Source organism: Corapipo altera, unplaced genomic scaffold, assembly GCF_003945725.1.
Source record: "Corapipo altera isolate COAL_440 unplaced genomic scaffold, ASM394572v1 0, whole genome shotgun sequence".
NCBI lineage: Eukaryota > Metazoa > Chordata > Aves > Passeriformes > Pipridae > Corapipo > Corapipo altera.
This window is the reverse complement of record NW_020884872.1, coordinates 24789305-24813408: the sequence shown is the minus strand read 5'-3', so window position 1 is coordinate 24813408 and position 24104 is coordinate 24789305. Positions and strand designations below refer to the sequence as shown.

The window sequence follows — 24104 nt, the reverse complement described above, 5'->3', positions numbered from 1 at the left end:
CAAAGACTGAAACCATCTTTTCAAACAAATTACTGTCTCCACTTCCCTTAACCCATCTCATTATCTGGTATAAAGCAATACCCATCATTTTCCTACTATAAAAATCATCCCACTCCCCTATTTCAGGCAGCAGCAACCACATAAAAGTCCCTACGATGCACACTTATCACATATTTCAAGTCTATTCAGATCATGCATGTAGAAAATATTTTACTTAATTTATGCAGTTTCTAGTGTTTCTTTCTTCCTTTGCTCTCATTATATTCCACCTTCAATCCTTCCATTTCTTACATTACCTGAGCAAGTCAGGTTACCAAAGAAGTGAACATTCCTCAGTGCAACAGTTAAGATCCTTCTTCTCAGCCCTACAAACATTCCCGTTTTGTCTCCAGGCATGAATTTACTACTATAGAAGGCCATGAAAAAGCTCTTTCAAGACAGTATAGGAACTATTGCAGAGATTATTATTTATAAGAAAGGCAAAAAATTAAAGCAATTTACCTTCTTAATCTCACAGCCCACATATTAGATGAAATGTAACACTTCATAGGGTAGGGGAAAAAAATCATGGTTTAATTACAGCAATGTAGCATAAATGCCTTAGTAGTCGATACCAGGATATTATTGTGACATCTAAACTAAATTTGAGTTCTCCACAGACACCATAAACAGACACTCTAAATTCCCTAAATGATTGACATTAAGAAGGTTTATACAAAAGCAGTCAGTTGTTCAATCTTTAAGACGTCATGACACAGTGAGACAAACACACATACATCAGTATAGTACAGTGAAATGTTATGCTACATTTTGGACAGTTCAGAACTGAAAGTGCTTCACATCTATAGGACAAGAAATGGCTTCATCTCCTCATCCCTAAATGATGAGAGCAAACAAATAACCCTTTAATAGGTTAAATAAACAGTGCCCCATTTATCCATGCTTACATAAAGTTTCCAACAATTCAGAAGGTCCATGGTGACATTTACAATTTATATATATACAGTGTAACGAATTGTCAATGGAAAAAGCTTCAGATACTCCTTGGTTCCCAAAAGCCTGAAGGTGCTTTCTGCACTAGAGGCAAAAGCTGTCTGCAATATTAGGTTGGTTTTCTTCCCATCTCCCCTCCCTTTTTTTTTTTGTGTTTTTTTATGAAAATTAGTCATCCCAATCCATCTTGAATAAAGTCAGTCCCTAAATCCTGGTCGTATTTTACAACTGCTTAATCCCAGTGTTTAAGGCATGTTCATTAGATGTCAGTATAGGGGTACTGTCAGAAATTATAATAATCACAGGCACTAAGAGTCAGCAGATTTACATAGCAACACCACTCTTCACAATACAAGGTAAAACAAATTGTCATGATGGAAGTTTTTCCTGAGTAAATTTGCTAAATACTGGTAAGGTTAGTGTTTTCCTTTTATACATCTTCCTCTGGAATGTCCTTTTGTATATGCTCAGCTGAAAATTAAAGTTCGCTCTGTAAATTTGCCTGAATGTCAGAAAGTAAAAATGTTAGCAAAATTCTAATTATATCAGCATTCCCAAATCTAAATTTAGCCAAGATACTATGAATTTGCATGGTTTAGTATCACTTAGCTTTCAGCAAGAGTACTTCCTAAATGTGAAGATAAATATAAATGCCAGTCCACACTTGTGTGCAACTGCAAACATCAAGAAAAGATTTTGGTATAGAGAATTAAAATAAGTTTAAAGTTCTGTGAATATATGTAACTCTGATAATGTAGACATTTTTCATTTTCTCCTCCTTTAGGATTAAAGGAAAACATTTTTAAATTGCAGGAACACGAAGTACCTACAAATATATTCAGCTTTTTAAAACAGACAGCTTGTCTATTCAGATTATCAAGTATCCATTCCCACAGAATTGTTTCACAAGTATGCAATAACTGACATAATTTCCTATTTAAAAAAGCTGTTCTTGGCTGAAAAAAGTGGACAGCTTTAAAAATAGATTTTCCAAAAGATTTAAAATGTGCATGACAGTTCTTACGACCCTAATCACCCTTGCTCCAACTTACTAAAGTTCATATAAACATTTGCTCAAGTCAGAGCATTACATTTAACAGGAGTTAAAGGGTACTAGAAAATCAGGATTGCAAAAGGTGCGACTCAGGTCTGTGCTATATCTGTACTTCTGACCATCAGCTGAATAAAAACCCCCTCAGAAAACTGCACCATCTGGAGTTGAACCCAAAGTTTGATGAAATCCATGAAAAAAAAAAAAATGAGCTTTAATGGGATTAGTATTTTAAGTGCTCCATTTTAAGTTCACCATTTGCAGTGATGTTGCATCTCCTATTTCAAATACAAGAAATAGCAGTAATTGCACCTATCAGACTTGGGAATTAATGTTCCTTTACGTATTTTCAAATCTGTCAGCAGTGCAAAGTAAAAATTACAGTATGATTTAAAAGAAAAAAAATCTTATTTTCATATCTCTTTCCATTCAAATCCTAGGACAGAAACCAGCAACATGCTGAGAAAATGGGGTAGGAAAGAAATGAGTGTTTCCACAGTATGAGAACTCCAGAGAGTCTTATAGTGGTATAAAAACAAAGCTCTGAATGAAATTTGGTCTAGCCTGTGTGTCTTATGCACAAAGGTTAGCTAAAATTTAACTGCTGTGACCATAAAATATAAATAGCAACGATTTATTCACAAAATTCTGGATTAGATTGATTTTTTTTTTTTTTTGTTTAACAAACAGTATGATCCATTAAATTATCAGCCAGTTGTATGTTTAAGCACAACAATAGAAAATGTAGTACACAAACACCTAAAAATCACAGTCATAAAAAGCAGGCAAGTACATCAGTCTTCTGCTGGCCAAAGCACAACAGATTAGTCTGCCAAACAAGTGTATGTGAATGTAAGTTGTGGACATTAGTTTTGTTAAAAATTGTTTCTACTGTCAATAAACAATTTTCTGTATTTTAATACTGTTCTGAAGGAATTGTAAACTGTTTGAAAATGTATGGACAGACAAGTAACAGTCAAGGATTTAAATATAGTGGTCAATAGGAAAAACAGGGGTTTAAATTTGCATGTGTGATGAGTGGGTAATTTGGAACTAATTCATAATTCATACCATTCTTAGGTAAGACAGTACTGCCATCATTTCTAACACTTGTGACCATTGTAGTAACAAGAGAAAAAACCCCAAACATATCAGCCCTGATACATCAATCACATATGCATTCAAAATTACAGTTATTTACATGAAAAATATATATTTAATTAAAAAGCCACTGAAAAACATGGACTTTTAGTCAGGTGCTGCACTTTCTGCAAATGAGGTAATTTAGATGCAAACAAATTAAGTTTAGTAGAGTTCAGGATCCATGGTCTCCACACTTAAAGCACAGATTGCTTCAGAAAATGGCTTGACTGTTTCTGTATGCTCAGAGGAAGAAATCACTAGATCCAGTTAAATCCTGCTTTGTAGTGTTCTTGTTGCAACACTGACTAACGTCAGAAGGCTTCTCAGCTCAGTTTTACAACTGGTCTTTCAATAGAAAGAAAAAGGGGGGACAAGAAAGAAAAAAATTAGTTATAAGTTGGTTTCATCCCAAGATGGATCATTCATGTTCTTTAGAACTTTTCTAACAAGCTTCTCCAAGTCCTTGCGAGCTCTTTGTTCCTCTTCTAATGATTTCTTCATCTTTTTGTTATCCTGTTTAACAGAGATAGAAATATTACTAGTTTGTTTTGAGGGCTTTTGACACATCTTTTCTTAGTACACATACATTGTCAGTTATAAACTCAGAAGGTTCTTCTCAGTAAAACAGATATTAGCTGTTCTAAAGCAAAACTTGTATTAAAACCTCTCAAGTTACATACACATACGTTATTTCACTCAATGGAACAAAAACCACAAAATGGAAACTGAGCTACTTCCTATTTATACTTAGGGGGCCTTTATAACAAAAGTGCTAGTCACAGATGGCCAATAATCTTGAATCTGTTCAAATCTAATCAACGAGGAGTAGAATATATTGGTTGCTAATGGAGAAAGGAAATGAAACAATAAGCAGACTAAATATCTCCTTTAAGAGCCTCCTGTGATTTTAACTAGTTTCACAATCTCAGAAAAGCTTCTTAAACTTAATGCAAATTGACTTGCTTCATTAGGAACATAAATAGTTGAAAAGAGTATTCTGAAAACCATTACGCTCTCTGGAAAGTGTTTCTGTGACTAAATTTTAAACCAGATTGATGACTACCAGCAGTCTAAGTCTGAATTTCAAGGAACACCATCACTCTGCTTGTACTTTAACAAGAGAGTTCTCACTATTTAGTGCCATCAGGCAATACTGAAATAAATGAACAGGACTGCAAGGATGTTACTGACCAGTCCACAGGAATGCTTACACCATTTAACTCTACAGCCCAAGGTGATGCTGGCAACAGTAGGGAAGCAACCAGAACATAACACTGAAGTAAGGCCCCAAGACAAACCTACTGGTGTTTAACAAATGCAGGCCTGCAGTTCAGGGGTCCCACTGAGGAGGTGACATCAGTTCTTATTTAGAGACGTTTCCAGAAATAGGATGTGATCACAGAATCATAGAATATGCTGAGTTGGAAGGGACTCATTGGGATCACCGAGTCCAACTCCTGGCCCTGTGCAGGACACCCCAAGCATAACACCATGTGCCTGAGAGCACTGTCCAAATGCTTCCTGAACTCTGTCAGGTTTGGTGCTGTGACCATTCCCCCTGAAGACCCTGTTCCAGTCCTTAACCACACTCTCGGTGAAAAACTTTTTCCTGATACCAAACCTAAACCTCTCAATTCAGCTTGAGTCCTGTCACTGGTCACGAGAGTGAAGAGATCAGTACCTGCACCTCAAAGTCCCCTCATGAGGATGTTGAAGACCACAATGAGGTCTCTCCTCAGTCTCCTCCAGGCTGAACAAACTCAGTTGCTCCTCATAAGACTTCCCCTCCAGACCCTTCACCATACTCGCGGCCCTCTTTTGGATGCCCTCTAATAGCTTAATGTCTTTCTTAAATTGTGGTGCTCAAAACTGCACATGATACTTGAGGTGAGGCTGTACCAGCATAGAGGAAGAGTGAAACAATCACTTCCTTTGACCAGCTGGTGATGCCTTGTCTGATGCCTCCCAGGACATGGTTGACCATCCTGGCTGCCAGGGCACTGCTGACTCATATTCAGCTTGCCATCGACCAGTTTCCTCAGACTCCTCTACAGTTTCTCCTTCTCTAGTCTATACACACAACCAGGGTCTGTCACCTCATTAACTCCATTCCCTCTTCAAGTATGTTGAGAAACTCAGAAATTTCATTGTTTTCCTGTAGGTACAGATTTAATGTATTAAGTCTGTCAATTCAGGTCTGTACTATTCAAGTGTAGTGCCTGTGGAGCAAGAGCTATGAATAACCTCTGGAAGGTGCTATGGGAGGGATCCCACTTCGCAGCCTGGTGTCTACACCAAGCAGGGCACTATGTAGTCCCAGAGAGCCTTTATCCATAAGGTCTTGCTCACTTGAGACCCTGCCAGCTCAGAAGAGGTTATTTCTGCCACTTCTCTGGTTGGCAGCATCACAGCAGTGGAGCAATAAATGCTTCTAAGCTGAGAGTCCCAAAAGCCAAGAAAATGAATTTAAAGGCTTTAATATGTCTTGGCTTTGGAAGATGTTAGATACTCAAGACCATCTATTTGGAAAGGCACAGGAAAAGAGAGCTATTGCTTGAAGCTCAGGTGAAGGTGACTTTCTGATTAAGGGTCACAGAGATGTGCAGAGCCTCAGTGAGGCTGCACATTTATTCTTTGTACAAAAGCAGTCAGGTCATGGGAGTATTCATGGGCTATTATTGCTGCTTGTATTACGTGAATTGTATTTTTAAAAAGACTGTCAAATTTGCATCCAACCTGGGATACTCATGCTTATTATGCTGAACTAGCAGAATTTAAGTATGCAAGACATCAACTGTCCTATTGCAAGGAACATGCATGACAACCTTAGAAATTCTGGGCATGCTTACAGATGGGCAAAGAATTTGGATTCACGTTTATAGCCCAAAACCTAAAGAAATTTTAATACAAATCCTTTTTAATCAACACAGGAATTTTATCCAACTTCCTGAGTCAGACTGATTAAGGTCAGTTAGCAAATTCATACACTGGAGAGTGAGGAAAATTCAGTGCTTTTTTCACCTATACATTAAGCAAAGACTATATGTGGCAGCATTAACATAGTTTAAACAAGCTGTGTCCTGACAAGAAGATGGTATTTTTAACATCTCATTTTGGACACTTAAAACAAGTGACAAAGCAGCACCCAGAGCTAACTTGAAACCCTCATTTCAAAAAGGTCACATGATAGGCACTGAAAAGGACTTTCCTCTCTAGAAATGAGGTTTTAAGAACTGATTTGTAAGAGATGTTCAGTTTACTGTAGGATTGTTAATAAAGGCCTAAATAGATCTAGACACTTATACTACTAAAATGATACATTCTAGAGCAAATACTATTTCTCAGCCTCTATAAGCTTACTTTGCTAATGATACAGCAAAACTGAATTTGCTTAATGCTTCTGCCATTTCAGTTTGCAATATCCAAGAATAGCCTAGTAATTCACCTCAGAGAAACAATACTTAACACTATTCTCAAAGGACTGATGACGACCACAACAGAGGGTACCTTTCCTCAAATGGTATTTTCCTTTTAAAATAATCCAAAATTCAAGTTCATGCCTGTCAAAGTGAATAAACTTACGATCCATATTTGTTTTTACAATAAGCCTTCCATCTTTTTGTTCTCCGTGTTGCTATAAATGTAGCAAGTTACCAACCTGTCTTAACTCCTGTACTTCATCCTTTAATGCATATACTGTGTCAACAAGGCTTCTAAAACGAAAAAGGAACATGATCTGTTGTAACAGTTTGCAGAAATACGTGACTAAATTTATTATTAGACAAAACTGCTAAATGAAATGCAATTAAAAAAAACAACCTATAAAACAAAACCCCACAGCTAATTGCTAATTTCAAACCTGTGTTAAAAACAAACAAACAAACAACCCCTATCTCTTATCCCAATTTATATTCAGTAAGACAAGGACATGTTACCACCTTCTGTGACAGGAAACACCTCTCCAGCACTTACAGACCAATACTAGTTTCTGTATTCCAGCTTTCTAGAACAAAACTGTAGTTTCATTTCCAACATACACCTTACCAAAAAAGTAGAACGATGCCACACACTAATTAGAAAGATGACAGCAGTTTAATACTGAAATCTGACAGCATCTGGAAAAATTATTTTTAAGTGAAGCATTTCACTTCTTGACATGAGTGGAGTAAGTTGCACAGCATATACAAAAAAACCAGATATTTAAATGAAGGCCAACTAAAGGACTGGCAGGATACTCAGCTCTGTTCCCTACTACAAACATACCATAACACACACTATTATAATGGGAGCCAGGAGGAAGAAGAGTGAAAAGTTCACTACTTTAATCTATCAATCATTAAATATTTTCTTACTTCTCTTCTATAACAGTCTGACCATTACTTTTAGTTTCTTCTACAATAATTTTTTCTTCTTCTGGAAGCAGGACTTGAGGAGCTGATTCTTTACGGGAACCTGTTGTAAAAATAAATTACAAAATGAGCAAATCACAAACATTGTTGGGGCCTTTTAAAGATCATTCTTTCATTTGCTGCACGATACACCTGCAGAACCAAGGTATACCACTTCCCATTTCCCCCTTCCCTCCAGAAACAGAAGTTACTGACACATTTTTTACATTTGAAACCACAGCCTTAAAACAACAAAAAATTGTTTGACACTCCTACTGCACTGTTGACAACAAACATGTCATCGACAGGGGTGCTACACCATTCAACAAACAGTGCACTATTCAACTATCAGTAAAAGCTATACAAATTCACAATGGCAGACCGAGAAAGAGATAGCTGTGTTTAAATAACCATGATTTAAGCCTCAAGGACAGATTCTGATCTCACACTGATATAAATCCAAGAAACAGTTCAGCTCTAAACCTATTACTCTGTCACTGAGAAGCAGAATAGTGGTATCAAATGACAGCAGTGAGGGGACAAAAGTTAAAACCCCTTTCCCTTAAACACTATAAGCACTACACTTCTGTGTGTGTGAACAACACATAAATACACTTACAGATAGTACTTTAGTCCTATAATAAATTCCTACCAAATGAAATACACTCTTTGTATTTAATAAACGTTTTTAAAAGCACCTCAGTTTGATGATGAAAACTAAGAATGTTCAAAAATCTTCAAAACATTTTCCACACTCATTACATTTTATAACATCAAGGTAAAACACACAGATTAGAAAAAATTAGTTATGATTAGAAAGATCTAATCTCAGATATGTGCAACCATTCATACATACATAAAGTATGTATTCTAGAAACTTTATTTAATTAGGCTGCAACAAGTTACAAGTGGGTTTTTTTTTTAAGAAGGTCTGTAAATAAATTTGTGTCTAAGCATTTATTCAGAATTCAAACACTGCAGATAAGGCATTAAAGTTCTTGCATATTTTAACTAAGATATCAGTTTTAACAAACAGGGTACATTTGCCTACCAATTCATTTTAATGAACTTTCATTAACGAGGAACATCTCATCCACTTTGAACTGATAACCTGGTATTACAGAGCACAGGCCTGTCCAGAGAAATCAGTTGCTGAACAGCTGCTTTGTGATAACAGTTCTTTTCTTTTATGGTTCATGATAAAATACATAATCTAAACAAATAAAAAATGGAATAAATCACAGTCATTACAAAATACTAACTTCCCAAACAGCTGTAGTCTTGAGTTTTGAGCAATGATCTTGTAGGGACTGTACCTTAGCTCTATGTGTTAAAACTACTTAAACTATTTTAGCAAACAATGACAAATGTCTAATGAAGAAAACAGTTTCCTTAAGCTTACAGTAAATATCTAATGTATCAGTATGTGATTGTCAAAATTATGTAGAATAAAGATAACTGAAGATTTGAAAAAGAATCTTGTCCTTGAAAGCTGTAAGTTCTTATGGAGTGAAGAAATCTTTTAAGGGTTAATACGCTTCCACTCCCACTTATTTGCCAGGAAGAAACAACCTATAAAACAAACATATCCAAACTCGGCAAGGAACTCAAGGCCACTTCCCTGTTTGCGCTGTCAATCTCTAATTGTAAAAAGCTGTCTCATGTTTATTTCAGTTAACTGGTTACTGCTCTGCTTTATTAGCCTAACAGGTAACACACAACACTGAGCCAAACGTTTTATTAGGAGTTAGTTGGCAGCAGCTGCTACCAGATCACTAAATTCTGGGTCTCTGTATCAACGTGGAGCACCTCAGCTCAGCACACACCAAGGGAGACACTGACCAAAGGAACAGAACTGTCACGTGTTTCTCACCCGTGACTCCCTTCAACCAAAAGGAGCATGCATTATCATTCTCTCTGTACAGAGCTGCATCCAACTGTCTGCCTGGGCAGAGTAATAAGGGTCCTTGCAAAGCAGAAATAGCGTGGAGTAGACAGCTTGGAAAAAAAAACGTCCCATACATGTTATACACACACATGCATGTAAAAGAGACGTCTACATCAGCATATCCTGATGTATGTATGGCAGAGCACAGCAAACATTTAATATTACTGAGACATAGAAAGCGGTTCACCAATATTATACACACAAGGAAACCTCATGCTACACATATACATAAAATGGAAAACTGCTGCTGTGAACACTGACCTTCCTGTGCCATAAAACATTAACTACCATGGAACTCAAGACATCAAAAGTTTCACTCTTGGCTTCATTGCTCCAATACCCTCAGTCATACAACTCTTACTTGTATCTCAGATCTTTGCTGCTCTCACAGTTCGTACTTATGCAAAAACCCACACACTTGCTCCTTAATCTTGGTTTGCTTTTGTGAGCTTCGGTGGGTTTTTCTTTATTGTTGTTGACCTTTTCTTCCTAAACCCCACAAGTGCTTGCTGAGTATCACAGGTACTAACACACAGTGCATCTAGCCTGTCACAAAGGACCCTGTAATCAAATGAGTATGTGTACAGTAACAGACTTGAGATGTCAAGTTCTAAAGACAGAAAGAAGCTATTTCACCATCCTGCTTTTATGCACCATTTATGTCAGCAGCTTTTCTTTTTTTAAAAAGCATTTTCTGGCAATTACATATCCAGCACTAACTTCAAGGAGAGTCACCTCATCACTGTTACTCAGGAATATTCCCTAAACTGCACCTTGTGCCTCCACCTTTATGCCTATTCTCTGTGTAACCATTTCTCTCCACAAAAGCTACAGCTTTAGGACATGAAGAGTGTTGTGTTACAGTACAGTGGGTATTTCACACTGTGTTGTACTAAAAGCATGGTCTAGGAAGTTCCTGCAGCTCAGATAATTCCAAACACCTTTGAGACATACTCCACATTTTCATGAAGTAGGGCAGAAGAATCAAGTTACTTCAGTTTGTCATGCCATCCCTCAAGCCTAAGCATCCAAGTTCCTGAATTTTATCGAGAGACACTACTTGGTCTCACTCAAAGTCAAACAGGCCAAATGATTATATTTAAATTGACTTCCAACAATTCTGTCCCTAAATCACCTTGAGACAATATAACCAAAAGTACTAGTTGGATGGTTTTGGGTTTGTTCCGTTTTGTGGGGTTTTTTTAAAGATGGGCATCCCCTACCCCAAGCTGTACAAAACAGGGTTTCATTTGGTTTTCTTCTTTTTTTTTTTTTTTTTTTTTGGGGGGGGGGGCCTGGAGGAGTATTGGGGGAAGTAAGGTAGATGGGAGAAGAAAGGATGTTTGGCAAACCCAAACAAATACTTCAAGAATAATGAACAAATATTAAGGCCAAGTAAGTTGCCATAACTTGTCAATGGGGAACTCCTAAATCCAGGGTCTTGGAAGAACAACTCCACTATTTAGAAATCTGTTGAATAATTAAGGTAAATAACTGACCACTATAATCAAGATTCAATTAAGTTTCCATCAATTAAATTCCATCACAAAAATAAAGGTATCTATCAATACCTCTCAGTCCTAGAATGGAGAATAAAGAATTACAATGCTTTTTGACAATACTCTGCCCTACATTATAGGTTAGCAAATTTACCCTCCAGATTAAAGTCAGTAACAAAACGGCCCACCCAGCATTAAGATCAGGGCTACAGACCTTAGCAACACCCCCTGCATAATGTGGTGCAACACCTGAAATACAAGAATAGGCCTGTGGGTAACAGCCCCCTGCTTTCAGTTTTCAGTGTCTGATGTCCTTTCCAGCCGAATCAATCAGCCAAAAACAAGCAAGCAGTTCTGAGCATTTCTGGGAAAAAAAGGAAAGCTGAAACCTGTTCTGATATTTACATGGCTGAAAGACTTCATGACAGAAGTTCACTTTATACCTGTCTGAAACAGGTAGAATGTCACTCCTAGCCCTGGAGTATGGTCTTAACACCAAAACAGGAAGATACTACAGAGACTGAATGCCACAGAGGTTCTCAGTGATGTCTGTTTGCAATCATAACTCACAACCCTGGCCTTTCTTTCCCTCTCCTCTAAAGGAGCTTGACCATTTTACAAAATGGTTGATACAGAAGTACAGAATGTTTGGGTTGGAAGGGACCTTAACAAGCTGACAGAAGACAAGCTTCAGAAGGAGCTGTACTGGTAAACAGTCTGGTCCTTTGTTTGCATCATTTAGAAGACACATGTGAAGAGAGTCCAGAAATTTTGCAGGAGGGAGATAAGAAAAGGGGGATGGAATTCAGATACCTTTTCACTTTAACCGGATATTAAGTCTCCACCTATGTTCAAAGACCTGGTCTGTCCAAGAACCATTGAAGCCAACAGTAAAATGGAGGTGGGTATTCACATCATCTACTTAAAGCAGCTAACTTCAAGGCCTCAGTTAAAAGCCAGCTTTCTCCAGTCAATCAAGAACAGTTTTCCTTCCTCCAGCTGGCCACCTGGAGGAGATGGCTCATAGTCATAGAAGACTGAGTGTCCTAATTTAAGCTATGGAAGTTCGATGTGTGGTGATGGTTGGTAATTTCAAGAACTGCACAGCATAATCTGAGGTCAGCAGCAATTTCTCTGTTGCACAGCTTTTAAGTATTGCTCTTTTCTTCACCTCTTCACACCTTGACCATGATTAGGACAGGTAAGAAGGGGAACAAGGCAGGGATAAAGGTAAAATTAGCAACAGTACTTGTAAGTATACAATTCTGGTTTTCACCTACTTTATTAGGCTCTCTTTGCAAGATAAGAAGCTCTCAGAAATTGAATTTGCTTGAGTTTCAAAGACAGAAGCATGACTTGCCACTGAAAAATCAAGTGTGTGCATATAAAACTGTTTAGATCTACCATTAGCCACTGGCATGTACAGTCATGCACACTTCCTACTGAAGCAAAGGTCAGACAAAAAAAAAATTACCTGTCACTTACAACACTGCATTTGTTATATTAAGGATGTTAAAGTGGATGAGCAGACCTACCAAATTAACCCTCTCTTTCTTTACGAATTTTTCATGAAGTCCTAATAAAAAGAATCCTGAAAATGGTGCTCCCAGAGTCTGTGTGTGTTGAGATTTAATTACTGGAAAAAACAATCCTTCATGCTACAGATCTGCCAAAATCAAAAGGGTGCCCTTTAGAAAAAAACAAATCAGAATCCAAATATCAGACTAAACTTTAGTTCACTGTACAAAATACACCACTGTTTGCAAATTCTTGGGAATAATAAAAAAGGTTTAGGCATGAAGTAGTTTTTTGTTTGTTTTAACTAACAGTGACACACAAACAGGAAAAAACTCCACATGACTGAGATGACTGATCTGGGCAGTTTATAGCAATATGCTTTGATGAGTGAAATGGAAATAATTAAAGTGGACCAAAACACAACTTCGTATGCAAGTGTTAGTCACATAAGAACAGAATGCATAGTTTAAACAGACAGATACGCCATCTGAAGAAGTGGGATATTTCTAAGACAACATTTATAAAGAGCCATCCCACTAAACCTCCTGTATTTCACTAACCAACACAAAAACTTCCAGCCAGAGGGCTGCTGGACTAAAACTAGAATTGCTACAATCATAGCAAAATAATGTTATGAACTCCTAATAGAAAGAAGCGATCATTTCATTTATACTGATGTAAACATTTTAGCATGTATATTAGCTTATAATTTAATTTAAATTCACTCATATATGAGCATCTTTTAAGCAGAAAGACTAAAGATAACTCTTACTTTAAAAAGAGAAACATTGTAATATTAAATCTTGGAAACATGTAAGTTATTTAAACGATTAGCATATTCATAAAATTTTAGTCTGGTAGCAAGACCTGCAGAGTAATTCAGTAATTCAGCCAGTGTTTTTACTGAGAACACACCAATCCAAAAAAAAAAACCCACCAAAGAAACCCCAAACCAAAAAGAGAAGAAAATAAAATCAATTTAAGGGGAAAGGGAGGTAACAGAGAAACATTCTATAGATGTTATTAAAAAAAGAGAAGATATAGAAGAATACATACTTCACATTACATTGAATTTCTTGTAGGTGTCAACTACATTAAACAAAGATTACACAGTTATGTCAAAAAAGGTCTTTCAGTTCAGCATTTGATTCCTCTGGGAAGAAGGAAGGAAGAGAAAGGAGGCATGAGGAAAAGAGAAGGTGTTAAAAGTTACAAGTTATGCTGTCCTTTCCCCTGTGTAATAATTAAATATTAAAGTCACAGTCTAGCAAATGGAAAATTTATTTCAACTGTACATAACAGATGTTCTTTTTATAGAAAACAAAACACTTAATTGATATATGCAACCACAAACAATATGCATACTGTACAGTACAATGCAACATTCAGATATACATCCATTTTGCATTTTCAAAAGGCAGTCACCTACTAAAGATGGCTTCTCCCATTCACAAATGAAGTGCACAATATATATTATTTTTTCTATGTTTTACGTCACTATATACACATTACTGTGTTTTGGCAAGATTATGCAAAACACCCAATTAATATTGGTTGGTTTCAATTTATGGCAAATACTAATTTATGGAAACACTGCATAAGCCATGTGAAGAGGGGCTGACAATGGCTTGAACCTACCTTCCAATTCAGATTCTCCATCCTTCCAGTGTATTTGTAACTGTACACATACAATTTACAGAATTGCATAAACATAAGGTACTGTTATTACCATGACTGAAGTTCCACAAAAATAGAAACACTGAACCTTCGGACTGAATACCACCATTTCCACATTTGCCTTTTTTGTTTGTTTTAAGCATTTTGCATTAATACTCCTGATCAGTTCACAATAGCTTACAGCCTGTAACACTGAAGACATAGAATGGTTTTAAATGTGCTATGATGTTAATATGAGGATAGACAATATGAGAGATCCTAATTATGATAATACTTAATGACTTAAATGCTACAATAATTAATGGTGGTAAACTGTCAAAGCTTTGGTGCATATAAAGTCAGTAAAATCTTCATATCTGGATAGCAAACCTTTCTGTGTGATAAGGAAATTTCAAGTGCAACAAGTGTATTACAAACTCATATTTACACTATATAACATGGAACAGACATAAAAGAATTATCATTTATCCAGTGCAGAAAACATTATTCAACTAGAACACCACAGCATAAGAAACAGGGCAAAAATCCATACTTTCCATATATGTTAAAAAAACCAAAACAACAAAACCAACAAAAACCAACAAAACAAAAACTGACTGAAAGGAAGAGGGGAGTGAAGTGTGTTACAAATGCGCTGTGAAATGGCATGGAGCACACATACTTATCTCGTTTCTCTAAGCAACACTCCTCCATTTAAAAAAGATTCAACATACAGAAGTTCCTGGTCATTACATAAATATATGACCAGTAGTAAAACATAGCCCTGAAAACCCTCCTTAGTAAGCACCACTGCTTTTGTTAGTCACATTACTGAATGCCAACAATAGTAAGAGAGGATAAAACACATCATCAAACAAGACTGAATGCAAATCTGAAGATATGAGCTGCTTTGAAATATCTTGTCCACACTGACCACCTTCTGGAACGATGCATGCCTATTACTAACAATTACTAGCAATTACTAGCAATTACTAACAATTACTAACTTTCTGATCATGTAACCTGCAGAAAGGTATTGATTATCTTCTAAACAGTGTGATCAAGTTCCCAGGTTGCAGTTAATTGCATCATGATTATTCTGAACTTGTTCACAGAGTAATATCTGAACTCTGGATATCATGCTTATGTGAAAAGGGATAAGGGAGTTGCACTTGGGAACCCTAGTGAAACTGAGAACTGTTTCTGATCTCTCATCACATTCATCATACTTTTCCCTAATGCTAAAAAAGATTTAGAAAACATGTAATTTTTGTTTTGATGCCAATTACTTTAGCAACAAGACAGAACACATACACACACACTTCACCCCAGCAGTGCCCCTGGTGCAGGTTTGAGACCTTCAGCTGTGCACAGCATGTCACAGTTCTCTGAAAAGCCAACACGACTGTAAGTGAAGAGCTGCTGTGAAAACAAACCTGCTCATAAGAGAAGTTACAAGACACAATAAAATCTGTCATGGACATGCTCCAAACAGTACAACCCAAAAGCCAAGCATTCTATTATTCAGAACTTCAAACAAGCCAATTTGATTACAGTTGTACCTAGAGTTTCAGATGCTGAACACTGGAGCCTCCATCAGGGGAACCATTTTCATCTTGTCTTTTGAAGAAGAATGGTCAATTGAGAGTTGGCAGCTGTGTATTTTAACAGGCAAGTAAATATCTAAACCCTGCTTTCTGCCACGCTACTGCATACAGTAAAGTGACAGTATGACCACAGATAACATGAGATTATCAAAACACTGCATGTAATGAGCATGGACTGCCAGGTTTTCATGACAATTGCCAGACTGGGGTGAGGGGAGAGCAGTGAGGTCCTTCATATAAACGTTTTAAGCAATGAGGAAAAGACAGCACCATAAAACCAGAATTTTTTATGGATTAGCAAATGCTCTTTCAAACAAATAGGCCAGATACATGAATATCTGAATGATTTTACAGCTCTTGTACCGCTTATTTCTAAGCTGCATTTTTCTTACTCTACCAGCTTTGTATTTTGTTAATAATATGTAGAAAATCCAACCACTACCACTAAGGTATTTCCATATAGCTGGCACTCAGCTCACAAACCAGTATGGTTTCAGTACAAAATATAAAAATGTGCTGTATCTAAAATAAAAAAGGAAACAAAGGACCTGTTACTACACTGACCAAGTCAAAAGAAAAAAAAGACCATTCAGAGCTACAAATTAACATCTGTCAGTTAAAAAAGCCCTCAAGAAATAGCATCCTTAATAGGATATACACTTTTTAGAAAGACTTATTTGTATGTGTATTGAATTGGCAATAGAGCCATCCACCAGGTATAACTGAAGTTTCAGGAGCTCCCTCAGAAGTTGTTAAAATATCACATTAAAGAGACAAGGAACAGCAAGAAAACATCTAAGAAAAGCAGGCTGTGATACAACAAGCATTTGTTAAGAAAAAGCTCAGAAGTGCATTAGTTCTGGTGAGAGATATATGAGCAACAGCTCTTACGAGATGTAGACCCCATTCTGTAACTATGGGCTGTCCATATACTGTCATAGTCAGAGTCTTCTGAGAGGTCTGAAGGCTCCAAACGAGAAAGACTACTGCGACGACCCAAGGAGTCTAGACTTGATTGGTCATCATCAGCCAAGACGTGATTATGCATCAGGTCAGTGCCTTGCCATGCTAAGGATGTATAGGTGAAATGAAATGGTGGATGTGGATAGGCAGAGGTGGGATGAGGAGGAGAACGTAAGGAATAGCCACAACCAAACACATGAAATAAAAGCAAAAAGGTGATGGGAAGAGAAGGAAAAGAGAAAATATTGTTAAAAAGGCACCAAAGTTGTTTTTTGTTGTTTTTTTTTTTTTTTTTCAAATTTGTTTGGGGTTTAGGTATAAATTACACTCAACATATAATAATGTTTGAACCATTACAATACAATTTTGAAGTTACTTTTAAGCTTCTACTCTCGGTTGAGAATTTCGAATAACAAAATTTTTTGAAGAGGAAGTTAGGTTCTTCTGAAATACAGTGTCAGTTCTGGTCGGGGGGGGGGGTTACTGGGCACAGAACAATAAACACAGTAAGCCAGCATGATCCAGTGCTGATGTGAAAAGCAACAGCCCCTTCCCCATCACATATCTGTACCTCCATCCTTTCCCTCCCTTGTAATGACACAATCTTTTGTACAGTTGCTTCGTGAGCCAGGTAAGGAAACACCTTCTGATGAAAGAATCTTTTGCAGAGTTAGTTTTTTCAAGCAGGTAATTTCCCCACCAGCTCACGACACAGTCACAGAAGTGCTTGTGTCACCACCGTGAAGAGGAAAATGCAGGGGAAAAAAAAGCAAAGGTTCTCATGCAGAGCACAGCTGCTGACTTCTACATCAGCAGCAACATCTTGCATCCACTGAAGGGGACTGCCAAAGTACAGGTTTTCTGTGCCTGTACCCCTTATTATTTGTTAAACCATGTGGTAAATTTACTCACAAAACAACAGGGCCAAGAGGCTAACAGCAATACTGCCTAGCCTGTTCCGATCCCTCACGCACCTCTTCCTACACGCCTCTATCTGAATCTATCTTCCCAATTAAATACTTCAGATCTCTGGGGTAGTCTAAGGACCCTTTTTTAATTTGTAAAGGCCTGGCAATATCCAAGGACTGAAATATGTAAGTGGGTGTGCTTTTGCAATACACATGATATTGCAAAAGATTTTAAGTCTTCATTTGAAGTAGAAACGCAAAATAAACTCAGTATTCAAGAAGTACGAGAAAGTAAAATTTTGCTCTTTCACTTCCATCTATCTCCCCAAATTAAACCCCACATCTTTCCCACCCAAAGAACTGAAAAAAAGTTGCTCTGCTACCTCTAATGCCACACCTTACTAGCATGCACTGGTGCCACAGCTCTGCTGAACTGATGCTGCCAAAAGCAGCACCCCTTGGGCTTTAGATTAAGGTGCAGGTAGGAGAACTGCCCAGGAGTGCTGTGAGGGACAGGCAGATTATTAACACAGAAGTAAAAATGGAGTGTGTAAAACAACAGCATACTTCATGGATGACAGGAAACTCTCTCATTCTATTATTCTGCACTGATTACTGCTCCTACACAAGCAATTCCAGGTTGATTGGTTCTTTCCCCATTTCCAATTCCAGTCTACAAACCGGTTTTCTGAAACCTAAAGTCTTAGACAACAACACTATCCTTTTCAAACACAGCAGTTGTGTGCTTATCAATAAAAAAAACTTGTTTCTTGCTGCAACTAAGAGCAAATAAAAACTGTCAACTTCTGATGTATGCAATGATACCCACAGCAATATGTATATTTCTTAAATATACATACGAAAGGAAAAAATAGGCAAGCAAAAAAAAAAATATCCATTTTATATCTGCACACACACCCTACTGTGCAAGTGCAAATGTTTTCCCAACCATTTCTTGTCACACTATCCTTGGAAATAATAAATAGATTATAGTTCAGGCATTTAAACAGCAATCATCTATTTAATTTTGTTTGGAACAACAGTATATCTTCAGAACTTTGATTACATTAATTTCCTTTTATCCAAATTAACTGTACAAATTAAGTGTACAAACACTACTGTAATGACTACAGGGCTATAAAATAGATTAGTATTAATAAAAAAATAGTAATAGTAGTTAATTTTATCACCTTGGAGATCTACAGTTCATCAAGACAGAAAAATTAAAAGGAAGGCTTTTGCTGTTACTTCAAAAGTTTCTACAGTCTGTAGAAATGTACAAACTGACCACAGCCATATTCCCACTTTAACTTACATAGGAATACAAAGTAGTTGCATTCTTTTCAAGGTGATAATAGTAAGAGGACACATATTAGTGTCATCCATCTGAGTTCATCCATGAACTAAGTTTGCAATTGCATTTTGAGGCTTCTCAACTGTCAGCATAAAGTGCTTTTGCTTGGAAGCAAAATAGGCCCAGAGTACTGTAGACAGCAGTAACAGTGATTAATACTGCAAGTTGAAACAGCTTCTGTGGACAAGAAGTTATTATGTCCAGTGTCCTAGTTCCTGACTACAGCAAAACCAGCCAAGTACTTCAAGATCATTATACTGTGTTCCAAGGATCTCTGAATTAAATCAGTATTCAACAGTGCAAAAAGGAACAAAGCCAACAGCATTTTCTCCTCCCTCGTGTAAATGGAACACATGCTGGTGGACTCCCCTGCTTTGTGCAATGTTTTACTTACAATACAGAGGAACTCCACATGGCAACCTTGATTTGGATTAAATGAAGTAGGACCCCAGAGGCACGTTACAGGTTTTCAATATGCTAGGTATTGATCTGAGAAACTAAAAATGGCTTTAAGCAACACACATAGCTGAGAACAACTTCTCCTGAAATTATGAGACGGGGTTAAAATTTGTAATTAATACTAAAAACAACTAGTGGCAGTAAAATGAAAGAAATTTTTATAAGTCTAGGTTACTTTTCCATAGAGAAAGTCTTTGTTAAATAGAACACAACAAAGATACAGTCCTCCAAAATTATTATGACTTCTTCATTCCTCATCTCTACTTAACCAGCTTCTCGAAATTCAATCAAAAGCATACTGTTTAACTGTCATATTCAGTTCACACACCTCTCATTCACTAGTGAAGGTTTAGTACAATTTTAAACCGTGACGAGTTTGGGTTTCTGTTGTTCTGGATTATTTTTAAATACTGACAGAATAACAGTCTCTAACCATGCTCCTTGGCATCCAATACATAAACATTTGGCACTGATGTTAAGCCAGAAACAGGTTATTATTTCTTGCAGGTCCAGCTTGCTATTTGCAAAGGCCTGAGGACACACAACACACCTTTTTGCAAACTATGTAACTTGTGTTTTAGATAACCATTTCTACCCATTTGACTACTTTCTAACTTACTTGAATTTAGTGTTTGACGTGTTTTGGCACTTGTGCAATATGCTTCAATGACTTTAAGAATCTGAGCATCTTCCTCTAAAGCAGCTGTACCTAGAATCAATGGGAAAAAGCAGAATTTTAAACATGGTCATATTTCCTAATACAGAGAAGTCTTTGCAAATCACTACATTTCCAAAGTTCAGCCTAATCAACCCTTGAAAATTCTCTTAATCACACTATTTTAACCAAACCTCAACACACTAAAGTAACAGTTTTAAAAGATAAATACTATTTTGAAATGCTTAGAAAAAAGCAAGTCAGAGTAATCACCCTCACCTTCAAGAAATTTTCTGAGCATCTGAAATTGTACAGAATGGGTTTTGAAGTATAAACACTTTGGTTCTAAAACAGTCACTACACTGAAAAAAAACCTGTATAGTCTAGTTATTATATATGCATACAATTTCATCGGCATATTACTTTATTATTTAATCAAAGAAATCAAGGAACAGAGTTAATTCACAGAAGACACATTGAAAACTTCTGGGGTTTGTGTGTGTGTGTGTATATATATATATTTATTCCTTTCAACAGCACACACTATTGAAAATGAAACTCAGAATTAACAGCATAATTTCAGTACAATTTCAGTCCAGTGTGCAGTAGGAAAGATGCCACTATCATGTATCTGTGCAAAGTAAAGTAATTAAACTTATCACACTTCAACGCAGAATCAGCACTACTGAAAAATATCTAACTATTCAAGCTTAACACGGCAAAATTTTCCTAAAGGTAGAGCTCCACATCAAACCTTCTCCTGGGGCAAGTCAGTAAAAATACTTGTAACAGAGTGAAATTTCAATCAATCTGAAATCTAGAGGTACCTCTGCCATTAGTTTAGATGGAACCAGAAGTCTACGAGCAAGGCAAGACAATCTGTTGTTTTAAAAGCATTTTTCCTGTTTACCTTCTTGAAAAAACTAGGTTTGAACATTTTCTGCTACAAGAATCTGAACGACCTTCAACATCAAAATGTAGTTGTGTTCTCTGTCAGCCAATGCAACCTGTTAGTTTTTCTGATTTGTTATCACCAGAACAAAGCCAACTGTCCAAACATTTGTCAGGATTAGCTGTCAAGCAAACTTCTGAAGAAATTATCTTGACCTGATATAATTTTCCTAGAGTTTAAGAGATGCAGGTACTCCAAAGTATAGTCTATTCCTCTTTCAAGCAGGAAAAATAATTGGATTTTGTAGTTAGAATGCAGTAGCATTATTATGATTATTACAGTAGCAGAACAAATATTTCACTTCTGAAATGAGTATTGTGAGGCACTCAATTAGAACACCTTACTTCTTTTGTCTGTTATAATGCTAATTTGACGCAGCAGTTCTCAAAACATAGGCCATAAATCCCTCAGATTCCAGAAAAGATAAGTAATAAACCCCAAACCTATCTATCAGTATGCTTTAAGTTCAATGGAAGTTCCTCCATGGAAAACTTTTACAGTTCCACAAAAAAGGTGAAAAAGCTAAATGAGCAGTAGCAGAAGCTTCTAATTACTAGGAATCTGTAAGGATTTTTGTAAGTAACACTCTTGGAGTTAAAGCTACCTTTAAGTCAAAGAATACCTTTTATTGAAAGTTACCTCCTACATACAAAATACTGTATTAATTTAATTAGGAGTAGAACAATATATTTGCAAGCTACAGATTCCCTCTTTCCCCCAAATAAGAACTCCTAACTCCTCCCACTGCGTTCTTTAATAATTGCTAAGTCAGCAAGTTGACAGCTTTACCACTATCATTACAACTACTGAATCTCCATTCTCCAACATCTGAAATGATACTGTACTATAATACTTTCATTTTTTCCTCAACAGATACTTTCCTTTAAGGATAAAACATCCCGAACTAAAATAGCCACTTGCACATCCATGAAGAGGATCATTCTATTCAGCACCATAACCTTTACCATATGAAATTCAAAGCACATTCAGAAAGACTATAACACCTTAGACAAACCAACAGTGTCCTGAGGAAAACCTTTCACTCTCCAACCCTCCATAAGCCAATAAGAGACAATTGTCACCATAAGACACTTCATGCACCCAATACTCAAGGCACAACTCTGTCTTAAAAAGCACATGAGCAAAGGACAAAGAAGCAAAAGCTACAGTAAAGATCTGGCCAACAAAATTCCCTGTCTTTGACTGATGCAAGTAATTGGATTATTCAATCACACAAATTTCTATGCATGAATTACAGTGGTGTCACTGACAACTAAGTGGACACTCTGTTTGCTTGATAACATTAATCCCAGAATATACCAAGTTGGAAGGGACCCATCAGGATCACTGAGTCCAACTCCTAGCCTTGCACAGGACCATTCCCAAGAGTCACTACGTATGTGAGAGCACTATCCAAACACTTCCTGAACTCTGTCGAGCTTGGTGCTGCGACCACTTCCCTGGGGAACCTGTTCCAGTGCCCAACCACCCTTTGGGTGAAGAATCTTTTTCTAATATCCAACATAAACCTCCCCTGACACAACTTCAGGCCATTCCTTCAGGTCTTGTCACTGGTCACCAGAGAGAAGAGATCAGTGCCTGCGCCTCTCTTCCTCTCATGAGGAAATTTTAGATTGCAATGAGGTCTCCCCTCAGTCTCCTTCTCCAGGCTGAACAGACCAAGTGACCTCAGCTGCTCCTCACACGGCTTCCCCTCAAGGCCCTTCACCATTTTCGTTGCCTCTCTTTGGACACTCTCTAACAGCTTAATATCTTTCCTATATTACAGTACCCAAAACTGCACCTAATGTTCAAGGTGAGACCACACCAGTGCAGAGCAGAGCAGGACAATCCCCTCCCTTGAACAGCTGGCGATGCTTTGCCTGATGCCCTCCCCGAACAGGGTTGGCCCTCCTGGCTGCCAGGGCACTGTTGACTTATATTCAAACTGTCATTGACCAGGACCCTCACGTCCCTTTCCATGGCACTGCTTTCCAGCATCTCACTCCCCAGTCTGTACCTACATCCAAGGTTGCCCCACCCCAGGTGCAGAATCTGGCACCTCCCCTCATTGAACTTCATCTGGTTGGTGATCGCAAAGTCCTCTAATTTCTTGAGTTCTCTCTGCAGGACCTCCATGCCTTTGAGGGATTCAACAGCTCTGAGTGTTCTGTTGCCTGCAAACTTGCTTGGTATCTCTTCCGGTCCTGCAATGTTCTCTCCACTCCAAAATATCCAAGCAATCCAGAGTTTGACCCTTTTCTTTTTCTGTACATTCACTACAGTCTCTCAGTTTAGTGTTGTTCTTCTGACTTCAAGCAGTCTAAAGCTCTGCAATTTCTTTAGTTACAGACAAGCAAATTACCTTATTTACAGAAGGTTAGAAAAGACTGTTGGATCTCAGAAGTGACCATGGAAGCAACTCATCTCTGATTCAGTAGCAATAACCAGCCTTCCAAAACCAAGCTCAGCAGAAGCTCCTACCATAATCAATCTAGGAACACAGCTAACAAGTATTCTGCAAGAGTTGTACAGAATCTTCAAACTGTTGTTTACAGTATTAAAAGTCAGGTTTACCTTACTGAACTTTACATGGCTTCTACCTTCAACCTCACTTCCCGCTAATAAACAGGTAGAAATAGGTACTTCACAAGCATACATCCACTGTATCAGTGGATCCTAATCAGTAAAGCACTAGAAAATAACTAATGCCATTGTAGCATAAGCACCTAAAATGAATACAACAAACTATCCTCTGGAGATACGTACCCCTCTCCCCTGACACAAGAGAGGAAATTAGATTTGCTTACACTGTACACCTAACTTTCACAGAATTTGAACTGATGTTAATTCCAGCACTTGTATTATGCAGACATTTGTTCAAATCTCTCTTACTTTTTCTCAGAGCAAACTCTTCATCTGATGGCTTCCGTTCTGGCTTGCGTTTGGGAAGCAGCTTTTTCATGGTTTTAGGGCTTTTACTGAGATCCTGTATGGGGAAAAATAAAAA

The 24104-nt window shown here is 37.4% G+C and overlaps 1 protein-coding gene across 6 annotated transcripts in view; it reads right to left on the bottom strand.

Moving 5' to 3' along the window:
* Positions 1 to 555: 555 nt before the first annotated feature.
* ARHGEF7 (Rho guanine nucleotide exchange factor 7) overlaps positions 556 to 24104 on the bottom strand; it is a 125741-nt gene continuing 102192 nt past the window's right edge. For 4 of the 6 annotated variants that reach the window (XM_027640092.1, XM_027640117.1, XM_027640124.1 and 1 more), the window contains 6 exons: positions 23990 to 24083; positions 20107 to 20196; positions 16695 to 16871; positions 7540 to 7639; positions 6846 to 6900; positions 556 to 3700 (listed from right to left, as the gene is read on the bottom strand). In XM_027640092.1, the coding sequence (XP_027495893.1) occupies positions 3578 to 3700; positions 6846 to 6900; positions 7540 to 7639; positions 16695 to 16871; positions 20107 to 20196; positions 23990 to 24083 (639 nt within the window). In that variant the 3' untranslated portion in view covers positions 556 to 3577. Of the gene's footprint in view, positions 3701 to 6845; positions 6901 to 7539; positions 7640 to 15758; positions 16872 to 20106; positions 20197 to 23989; positions 24084 to 24104 lie in introns of those variants that run through there. The other 2 variants (XM_027640103.1, XR_003527165.1) reach the window with 2 other exon arrangements.